Here is an 11,562-nt window from a genome sequence, read left to right as displayed (position 1 = left end):
ACTTGCAGTTTTGCTCCTAAAAATAATAATAATAATAATAATAATAATAATAAAAAGAAACATTGCACAAAGAAGCAAAACCAGAATCTTGATTTAGAGAAGTAGACTCTTTCTGAAGTAGAAAGCAAAACAAATTTTGAAGGGGCCAAATCTCTGTGAAATACTGTCTTTAACTCGCGGTCTTTGTTTCAGTTGTAACGGTTATAAATGGCACTTCATTTGATTGCTTTAAACATTTTACTTGGCCCTGCTGTTTAATCAGACACAGAAGCCAGGCATGTAAAACTGCGGTAACTCACGGTGCTGCAACTTCCTAGATGAAAGGGCCGTGGCAGTTACAACAAAACAAAACAAAATTTCTTTAATTCTGCACTGTCAGTATTCAAACTAGTTTCCGAATCTAAGGGACACGCTCGGCCAAACCACCGATCAGCCATTTGAGGCGAGATGAGCGATGCCTATTTTGTAGTGAATTCTCACAGGGTTATCTTCGTCTTATGAAATGGTGTAGTGGACTGCCCCTTTTCTCCTTTACTAAGTCACACTCAGCCAAAGCGGAAAACAAAGAACCAAATCAAACCAAAAAAACCAACAACATAGACCATACGCAAACAGAAACAAAACAAAACCCCAAAACACCTCCTAAAGCGTCGGTCGGGCTCTAGGTTAGCTTTGAGCCTCGGTGCGCCCTGCTTTGCTGGGAACTGGGAGATCCATCGCTGCCTTAGGCGCTCCCTTTGGTTTTCTAAGTGTCGCAGCCTGGAGCGACGCTCACCACGGAAGGTCTTTCCCGGAAACGGTTTTCCGTCCCGCCACCCCGCCCGCCTACGCCATCACTGGCCCGCTGCTAGTCGGAAGCCGGCGCGCCCTCCGTGCCCCGCCGGGCAACGCCCATCGCTGTGGCGTCACTGGGAGTTGTAGTTTCCCTGGGCTCAGCGGTGCCTGCGCTTTAGCGCAGAGACGCGGGTGAGAGCCTCACTTCCCACAGGCCCTCGGCACGGGGGCGGGGCTCCGACGAAGGCGGTGATTGTGGCGGCTCGTTTGTAAATGCTGTGGAGATTCAGACGTCGGTTTATGCTACTGAGCGGCCCGGCCTTCACGGAGCGGTAATTTGTGGGCGAAAGGAGCGGAGGAGCTCTTTGTCCGTCGCCCCGCGCCGGAGAAGGACGGCAGTGGGCTGGCAGGGCTCCGCTCGGCCCTCGGGGTTGGCTCGGCGGGGCGCGGAGGGAGCGGGGCGCTGGGGAGCACTGCGGTTCATGGCAGTTCAGTGGCTTGCCCCGTTCGCGCTGCTTTGTTCCCAGAGCCGGGGAAGCCGTCCTCTCTGGGGTGTCTGTCCTGGCTGTGGCGGGACTTGAGTTCCTGTGGGCAGCGCGGCAGCCGCAGTCCGGTGGAGCAGGGTGGTGAAGTAGCCTTGCTGGCTGGCCTCAGGGCCGGTCTGGCCCGGCTTTGTCAAGGGCTTGTCTCTTGAAGCTTCGTGTGGATTCGTGGCTTTCAGGGACGTGTTGTATTTTAGGGGACTGCTAAATCACTTCCCAAACCAGCTAGCCAACTTTTCACGGTCTAAGAGTGGCTTCGAATTTGCTGTTTGTATCCACTCTCCTCCCTCACCGTGCAGAGAATTTATCTTTTTTTCATATTGCTTTAAAGAATGTTTATATAGCGCTCTCTGGAGGTTTCAAGGCTGTCAATTTGTTACATTTTTAAAAAGTTTTATTTAGGTATAATTCCTATACAACACAAATGGCACATGTTTAAATGCATTCCATTTAATGAGTTTGACCTACACGTGCACCTGTGTCCTTTAATTTTGATACCTGTGAAGTCTGAATCCACATACTAATCCTATCTCGGCATATTTATTATCAATGCTCTGTTTACCAAGACCTCAGCATCAGTAATAGCAGGTTCTGGTTAAATTGTTTTTATACTTCATGCTGACATTAAGTATGTTTTTAGGATCACGGTCATGAAATTGAAGTGAAGGTATAGAGGGTGTTTTTGGTGGGAGTTGGAGGGGGAGATGCAGATGTCTGGGTACTGCATCTCAAGACTCCTTGCACTTGTCAGTCTAGTAGGGAATTTTTCTAGTTTTCCATATTGTGAAATGACCTTGTAGTTTGTTTCCCTTCTGAATTTGGCTTTCAAAAGATTTTCTGCTAAGTCATTGAAATTAAGCAAAGTTACGTGGTTGATGTTGAAAAAAAAATATTAATATATTTTTTTAGATTGGTGTCCTACTGAAAAACAATTTGCTTAGAAAAAGTTTTTACAAATTATACAGGAATAACAGATATCCAGTAAAGTGCGCTAATCTTAAGTGTACAGCCCAAATGTATCCACCCCCTGTATTAACCTTCCCAGTTGTTGAAGTCAAAATAAAAATTTGGAGATGAATTTCTAAATTTACCATTTTATTTGGGAAGAAAGAATGGTAATTCCAGGCGTACAGGCCAGGTGGTCTTCTGTATGTCCGAAGAACAAAGAGAAAGCTGGAAGTTTTATAAAAAAAAAAAGAGAATTGTTATATGTGTCGCTCTTTGAGAAAGTTCATTGGTTCTCCTAAGGTTCTGGGGAGGCAGCAGGTCCCACGGAGTGGGCCATGGTGATGGGCAAAATTAATCCTAGAATCGCAACAAGTTACCTCAGCATCTATGGATCAAACTGGTCTCAGGTTACCACCGGCAGTTTCAGCATACCGACTGGCAGAGAATTCCATTCTTGGAGCAAAGCTATGTGTCCTGAGTGCCTTTCCAAACTCTTGACTTCTTGATTGTTTAGTTGGACATGACAAGAGTGACCCAATTCGTATGATCAGCTTTCACACAGTCAGGACAGCCTCCGTTTTCCTGGATAACGACCAGTATGCCTTTTATAACTATGGGTTTATTTTGCCTGTTCTTCAGCCTCATATACATGGAAACATGAGCCAGGCGCGGTGGCTCACGCCTGTAATCCCAGCAAATTGGGAGGCCGAGCTAGGTGGATCGATCACTTGAGGTCAGGAGTTTGAGAACCACCTGACTAACATGGTAAAACCCCATCTCTACTAAAATATATATATATATATATAGCCAGGTATGGTGGTGCGTGCCTGTAATCCCAGCTACTCTGGAGGCTGAAGCGGGTGAATCGCTTGAACCCGGGAGGCTGAGGTTGCAGTGAGCCAAGATCACACCACTGCACTCCAACCTGGGTGACAGAGTGAGACTCCATCTCAAAAAAAAAAAAAGGAAACATATACATTTGTCTGATGTTTACACATCATTTATTTTTGTTACTGCCTATGGCAGCAATTTTTGTTTTTGTTTTTATAAATGCCTGAATAGCTGTGGTTCTCAAAGTGTGGTACTGTGAAAAAATGTACATCACATTGACATTTTTGTTTTTGGTTATCAAATGGTTGGCAGGCAATCATCTTGTTCCAAGAAAATCTTCAGTTGCAATTAATGGTACAGTAAGCCTTATACAACTCTTCTACAACTCAACCAGGGAGCAGTGGCAAAAACACAGCATCATTATGTTCACTGTCTTCTATTTCTTTTAACAGTTCTGTAAACTGGCAGTTGATAGCATTTGTACATACTGAACAATTTTAACAATTACATTCATGATACTTTTCATGGATTGTGCTTCAGAAAACAGAACACAAGAATTTTCAATGTGTATTATACAGGGGAATGAATCAGTGGGGGAAATAGCAGTCTCTTGTTGTAAAAATCCCATTAAATTCAGATTTTTTGCCTTATAAAATGACACCATCTGTCATGATAGAAACTGATTTTTAGGCTGGGCACAGTGACTCACACCTGTAATACCTGCAGTTTGGGAGGCCGAAGCAGGAGGATGGCTTGAGCCTAGGAGTTCAAGATCAGCCTGGACAACATAAGGGCACCCCGTTACTACAAAAAAAAAAAAAGTAGCTGGGCATGGTGACACACACCTGTAGTCCCAGCTGCTCTGGAGGCTGAGATGGAAGGATCACCTAAGCATGGGAAGTTGAAGCTGCAGTGAGCCAGATTGTGCCACTGCACTTCAGCCTGGGCAACATTGTGAGACCCTGTCTCAGGAAAAAAAAAAAAAAAAAACTAATGTTTTCATATCTAGCTGAAATTCTTCTGTCAGACATAAAATACTGGGGCACAGGGGCTCACGCCTGTAATCCCAGCAGTTTGGGAAGCCAAGGTGGGAGAAGGACTTGAGCCCGGGAGTTCGAGACCAGCATGGGCAACATATGGGGACCACTCTTTACAAAAAATTAGAAGATTAGCTGGGTGTGGTGGCATATGCTTGTGGTCCCAGCTACTCCGGAGGCTTGAGGTGGGAGGATCACTGGGGCCTGGGTGGTAGAGGCTGCACTGAGCCGTGATCATGCCACTGCACTCCAGCCTGGGTGACAGAGACCCTATCTCAAAAAAAAAAGTTTAAAAACATCTATGCCACAGGTTCAGTTTTAAGGCTTTGAACTGATATCATCTCTTTGTAAATTCAGGTAATCTTTGAGATAAAACACACCTAAATTGGTGATTGGTCAGTCTCTCATTGCATTACTCAGATAAAGCTAAAGACAAGTGCTTGTAATTCTTTACAGCTTTGAACCTAGATACTAGTAGAAGGGTCTGTGGACAATTGGTTGGTCACTTAGTTGAAAATTTTTCACTTTTTGGAAAACATCTATAACCTTTTAGTTAAAATATCTTTTTAAATCGCACAATATTCTAACAATTTCCTCAACTCAGATAACCTGTTTACCTTCTCTTCATCTGAAAATAATTTTCTTTTTTCTTTTCATTTCTCTTTCTCTCTCCTCAGCCTCTTTCTTTCCAGGCTTTTTTATAACTGGCCAAAGCTAAAGCTCAGATTCTGTTCAAAATCATAAAACTTTTTTTTGTTGGATATTTAGTTCTGATACAGGTGACTAATTACAGTTGACTCTCGAACGACATGAGTTTCAACTTTGTGGGTTCGCTTATGCCTGGATTTTCTTCCACTTCTGTTGTCCTTGAGACAGCAAAACCAGCCCTTTCTCCTCCTCAGCCTAGTCCAGTGTGAGGACTAGTGACACGAAGACCTTTTCTATTAAGTGGAAGCGGATCATCATAAAGGTCTCCCTGCATATCTTTTTTTTTTTTTTTTTTTTTTTTTTTTGAGGCGGAGTCTCGCTCTGTCGCCCGGACTGGAGTGCAGTGGCCAGATCTCAGCTCACTGCAAGCTCCGCCTCCCGAGTTTACGCCATTCTCCTGCCTCAGCCTCCCGAGTAGCTGGGACTACAGGCGCCCGCCACTTCGCCCGGCTAGTTTTTGTATTTTTAGTAGAGACGGGGTTTCACCGTGTTAGCCAGGATGGTCTCGATCTCCTGACCTCGTGATCCGCCCGTCTCGGCCTCCCAAAGTGCTGGGATTACAGGCTTGAGCCACCGCGCCCGGCCACCTGCATATCTTTTATATGTTTATGTTTTTTAGACACCAAGTATGAAGTCTGAAGACATTTATGATGATTCATTTCCACTTACCCAATAAATATGTATTTTTTATTATTTTCTTATTTTTTCTCCAGCTTACACTATTGTAAAAATACTGTATATAATATACGTAACATACAAAATGTGTTACCTGTTGTCGATAAGGCCTCCAGTCAACAGTAGGCTGTTGGCGGTTGAGTTTTGGAGAAGTCAGAGTTACACTTAGAACTCCCCATGCAACTGAAAATCTAAGTGTACCTTTGTTTTAAATTTTAAAAATTGTTCATACTTATTTTTCAAACTAGAAAAATAATTATTATGCTATAATTAAAATACTAAATATTTCAACTTAATTACTGCTATGACTTGAATGTCCGCCCCAGAACTCATGTTGGAATGTTAATTCCCAATGCAACTGTGTTAAGAGGTTGGACATTTAAAAGGTGATTAGGTCATGAGGGCTCCACCCTAATGAATGGATTAATGCTGTTATCTCAGAAGTAGGTTACTGATTTCAGGGGTGGCTTTGTTATAAAAGACAGCCTCTCTCTCACAGGCTGTTTTTTTGCCTTTCTACTCTTCCCCCATGGGGATAACCCTCGCCAGTTGCCAATGCCATGCTCTTGTTCTTCCCGGTCCCAGAACTGTGAGAAATAAATTTCTTTATAAATTACCTAGTCTCTTCTCTGGTATTCTGTTACAGCAGCAGAAAATGGACAAAGATAATTACCAATTACAATTTAAACAGATCACTGGCCGGGCGCGGTGGCTCACGCTTGTAATCCCAGCACTTTGGGAGGCCGAGGCGGGCGGATCACAAGGTCAGGAAATCGAGACCACGGTGAAACCCCGTCTCTACTAAAAATACAAAAAAAAATTAGCCGGGCGCGGTGGTGGGCACCTGTAGTCCCAGCTACTCAGGAGGCTGAGGCAGGAGAATGGCATGAACCCGGGAGGCGGAGCTTGCAGTGAGCTGAGATCCGGCCACTGCACTCCAGCCTGGGCGACAGAGCAAGACTCCATCTCAAAAAAAAAAAAAAAAAAAAATCACTGTAACTTGTACTGTTTTCAGAAACTATTCAAATAAACACTTAACAGTGTTATGGCCATGTGTTGAAAACAAATTATTCGAACAGAATCAGTCCATTGACACTGATGAGATTGCAGACATGTGTCTTTGCAATCTGGAGGGGTGATGCACACTGACACGGGCTTCAGTACAGCAGCATCTTATACCATGCAGTGGTTAAAGTGCAATGTAGTCCTACCAAGAGAATAAAGTGTTTAAGAGAAAAATATTTTGTACTTACTCACGTTTAAATTTAATTAACTTTAAATAAAATGGAAAATTCAGTTCTTCAGTCACAATTAGCCACATTTCAAGTGCTCAGTAGCCACACGTGACTAATGGCTACTGTATTAGATGCATAGGTCCATGTAATTGTATTTTTTTGTCTTTATTTCTTATAATACGCACTGCTGTGCACTTTGTAACTAGCAACATATCTTGGATATATTCACTACTTCTGTATCAGTAAAGAGCTTACTTGTTCTTTTTAACAGTTGTGTAATATGATTACCATGATTAGCTGATCTCCTGTTAATGGACATTTACTTTCAGTTTATTGCAAATGCGAATTTATGCCAGTATAACTGTGGGACAAAATGCCTAGATGTGAAGTTGCTGAGTCAAGGTTCCTCTGCATTTACAGTTGGCTAGATGTTGTCATATTGCCTTCAAAATGTTGTCCCAGTTCATTCGCTCAGTGAATCCTCAGAGTTTCTTCAAGTTAAATGATGAGAAACAAACAAAAGCCAAAAAGTTTCTGTTTCTCATACTGTTATTACCAGTTTTCAGTCTTTGCCAACCGAGGGCAAGAAAAAATGGTAATGTTGTTACTGTTTTCATTTCCATGTCTTCAGTGGAGTGACAATGCGCCATTTTATTTTATTTTATTTTATTTTATTTTTTGAGACGGAGTCTCGCTCTGTTGCCCAGGCTGGAGTGCAGTGGCCAGATCTCAGCTCACTGCAAGCTCCGCCTCCCGGGTTTACGCCATTCTCCTGCCTCAGCCTCCCGAGTAGCTGGGACTACAGGCGCCCGCCTCGTCGCCCGGCTAGTTTTTTGTATTTTTTAGTAGAGACAGGGTTTCACCGTGTTAGCCAGGATGGTCTCGATCTCCTGACCTCGTGATCCGCCCGTCTCGGCCTCCCAAAGTGCTGGGATTATAGGCTTGAGCCACCGCGCCCGGCCTGCGCCATTTTAATGTCTCAGCATCGGTATTTTTGTTCATACTTTTCATATGTTTCTGTTTTTTAGACACCAAGTATGAAATGACATACATGTTTGTTTGCCCCCACATTGCCCTTTTTCGTTTTCCTTTATGTATGTATGTATATAGATAGATAGATAGCTGTATTATATTGTATCTATAAAGTCTAGAATTGTGTCTGGAAAGTAGTGTGAGATGTCATTCCACTTTGGGACTAGACTGTTCCCATCTCCTCCAGAACATGACTGTGGCAATTCTCCCCTTTCTCCATCTTCATCAGCCTACGAACATGCTTTTATTTCTCCTAGTGTAAAAAATACTCCTCTTTGCCTTATTTTTCTATGTATTTCCTTCTTTTTATAACAGAACTCCTGGTGTTAGCTGTCTACTGTCTTCAATTTCTTATTCAGTCATGCATCCTCTCCACTCAAGCTTTTGCTCTCCCTGCCCCCAGCTGCTCTCACTGAAGTTCTCATGACCTTCGCTTTGCCAAATTCAGAGTTCAGTTCTCAGTTCTCCTTACCCTTCATCTCTTCACAGCATTTAGCATAGCTCTTTCCTCCTCAAAACACTTTCATCACTTAGCCTCAAGGACGCTACACTTTTTGCTTCTTATCTGTTTTTTTTTTTTTTTTTTTTTTTTTGAGATGGAGTCTTGCACTTGTCACCCAGGCTGGAGTGCAATAGCGCAATCTTGGCTTACTGCAACCTCTGCCTCCTGGGTTCAAGCAATTCTCCTGTCTCAGCCACCTAAGTAGCTGGGATTAGAGGCTCCCGTCACCACACCTAGCTAGTATTTTGTGTTTTTAGTAGAGATATAAAGATGGTATTTAAAGCCTTGACACTGGATGAGATCACTGAGGGATTGAGGGTAGTCAGAAAGAGAGGAGGCAGCCAGGTGCAGTGGGTCACGCCTGTAATCCCAGCACTTTGGGAAGCTGAGGTTGGTGGATTACCTAAGGTCAGAAGTTCAAGACCAGCCTGGCCATCTTTATGCTGAGGATGTCCAAATTTGTGCTTCACAGCCTTGGCCTCTTCAATGAGTTGCATTCTGGTGCATCCAGCTGCTGGTGACATGGTATCTCTACTTGCATGTCTGATAGGCATCTTAAAATGTCCTAAATTCAACTCTTGGTCTCTGATTCCCCCAAACTTGTTTCGTCCTCCATCTTCCCCCTTTCAGTAAATGGCAAAGCTGTTCTTCCAGGTGCTCAGCCAGGAAATTTTAAGAAATGAGGGAGAAGATGCCATTGATCTCTGGAGGTTGGTAGACAATAAAGGAGGGGTAGTAGATTGTATAGTTTGGTCATATGAGAGTCAGAATTGCTTGTTATTAATTTATTATTTCTTTATTATTTTTTGAGATAGAGTCTCACTCTGTTGCCTAGGCTGGAGTGCAGTGGTGTGACCTTGGTTCACTGCAGCCTTTGCCTCCCAGGTTCAAGTGATTCTCCCACCTCAGCCTCCTGAGTAGCTGGATTTACAGACATGCACCCGGACACCTGGCTAATTTTTTTGTATTTTTGTTAGAAACGGGGTTTCACCATGTTGGCTAGGCTGGTCTCAAACTCCTAACTTCACGTGATTCGGCTGCCTTGGCCTCCCAAAATGCTGGGATTACAGGCATGAGCCACCGCGCCCAGTCTATTTATTTATTTTTTGAGATAGGGTTTTGCTCTGTTGCCCAGGTTGGAGTGCTGCTTACAACAGCCTCGACCTCCTGGGCTCAGGCGATCCTGCCACCTCAGAACTCCCAAGTAAAATTGCTTTTTATGATCTAGAAAAGGAGTGTAGTCTGGAAGGAGAAGAGGAATAAGAATATATGTTTTGTCTCAAGGCTCAGTGGTACTGGAGTATGGGCTCCATAGAAACAGCTGTTCTCAGGAAGGTGACGGAGTGCTCAGACAAGAGGTTGAGGATAATGGGGATTTTGCTGATGATGGACTGCGGGTGTTTGGGGCTCGGATGTTTGGGAGATGGAGCAAGTAAGGTGTGGGGATTAGTGTGTAAGAAGTGAAGCCTGGCTCTGGGTCTCAGGGCTTCCAGTGGTGAGTGATATAATAGCTTTAAACAGGTAGATAATGGTGACGGGGTTTGAGAACTGGGGGTTTCTGGAGGAATGGGGTATCAGTGGGAGTGTCCTGCAGATGAAAGTTAGGAAGGCTGGGTCTCACCCTGCCCCTGATAGCTGCACAACTTGCACCTTCTCCTTCCCTTGGTCCTTAATTTTCCCTTCTAAATGAGGACCCTGTCCACCCTGTCTAAAGTTACAACCTCCTTTTCCCACATGGCTTTTATTTTTCCCCTTTGCACTTATTTCTGTTTAACATACTGTAGAATGTGTGTGCGTGGGTGAGGTGTCAGTAGGGAGATGAGAGAGGAAGGGACAGCTGTAACAGTGAGAGGTAAAGCCACAGGTGCTGGTGGTAACTTTTGTTCTAGAACTAGGGAGAAAACAGGTTCACCAATTGGGCAAAGAAACAATGTTAAACAAGGGCCAGAGGCAAGAAAGTGCTTAGCATGGGTAATATCTGATAGCGACTTTTTTTTCTTAAGTGAATACCTTAAGGTATTTTATCTTCCATAGTTTAGTTCAACTAATCTAGCACTTGTATACAATCATTAGTAATTGAATGTTTAGGTCAAAAAGGATCTTAGGTTTTTGATCTACTCAATTTGGTTATTTTTAAGACTTAAAAAAAATGTAGCTCAATGCCCAATTGCTTTGCTAGTTCAGGTCTTTTGTATATGAAATATTGAGGACATTTTTATGCTGGGTTGAGATTTGGGCTTATTTTGGGTAGGACATCTAATGGCTTTACCTAATACATTTTGTTGGTTATCTTTGTCTACAGGTATTGGAAATCAATAGCTCTTGTAGCCTTTGCATTGTTTAAATATAGTGTCATTGGACTAAGATGTTCCTGATGCCAACCTCTTCAGAGTTAAACAGTGGGCAGAACTTCCTAACCCAGTGGATGACCAATCCTTCTCGGGCAGGGGTCATATTAAATCGTGGATTTCCTGTTTTGGAAGCAGACAAAGAGAAACAAGCAGCTGTGGACACTTCTACCAGCTTTCCTATTGAAGGCACACATTTTTCTGATAGCTTCAGCTTTATAAATGAAGAAGATTCACTTCATGAAAAACAGAAGTTGGAGTCAAACAGCCCTTACAAACCACAGTCAGATAAATCTGAAACCCATACAGGCTTTCCTCACATTAAAAAGGGACCACAGATAGTGGCATGTCACGACGCTCCTGGACACCAGGAAGAGAACAAAAATGACTTCATCCCAGATCTTGCGAGTGAATTCAAAGAAGGGGCTTATAAAGACCCACTTTTTAAAAAACTTGAACAGGTACAATAGGATTTGGGCTACTGTGGATTTATGTCATTGCAGGTTTCTGTTTATGTAATAAAGTCATCTGTTCCAGGTCTTCTTGTTTTTTCCCCTTCACTCTGAAATCCTCAGAATACCAGATTTGGCCCTTTGTCAAACGTGAAACATTAAAGTGTGTTTAATATGTAAAATATAATTACAGCACTTATGATAACTTTAAGTTGTTACCTCATTTGGCAAAAAGTAAGAAATGGTTGTTCAAGTATTGGGGAAAAAAATTGGATGATGTACTGAAGCCCAACCTATTTTAACAATCAAAGGAACTGTTTCGGTTTCTTTTTTTTTTTTTTTTTTTTTTTTTTTTGAGGCGGAGTCTTGCTCTGTCGCCCGGACTGGAGTGCAGTGGCCGGATCTCAGCTCACTGCAAGCTCCGCCTCCCGGGTTTACGCCATTCTCCTGCCTCAGCCTCCCGAGTAGCTGGGACTAC

General features: G+C 43.2%; 1 protein-coding gene across 2 annotated transcripts in view; it reads left to right on the top strand.

Moving 5' to 3' along the window:
• Positions 1-919: 919 nt before the first annotated feature.
• The window catches only part of CENPJ (centromere protein J), a 41,929-nt gene continuing 31,286 nt past the window's right edge, over positions 920-11,562 (top strand). For both annotated transcript variants that reach the window (XR_004054672.1, XM_010360170.2), the window contains exons 1-2: positions 920-1,106; positions 10,587-11,093. Coding sequence is in view for 1 of the 2 variants with exons in the window: in XM_010360170.2 (XP_010358472.2) it covers positions 10,650-11,093 (444 nt within the window). In the remaining variant the exon portion in view is untranslated. The remainder of the gene's footprint in view (positions 1,107-10,586; positions 11,094-11,562) is intronic.

This window comes from Rhinopithecus roxellana, chromosome 18, assembly GCF_007565055.1.
Source record: "Rhinopithecus roxellana isolate Shanxi Qingling chromosome 18, ASM756505v1, whole genome shotgun sequence".
Taxonomy (NCBI): domain Eukaryota; kingdom Metazoa; phylum Chordata; class Mammalia; order Primates; family Cercopithecidae; genus Rhinopithecus; species Rhinopithecus roxellana.
The sequence above is the reverse complement of the archived record's forward strand: the minus strand, read 5'-3'. Positions and strand labels throughout refer to the sequence as shown.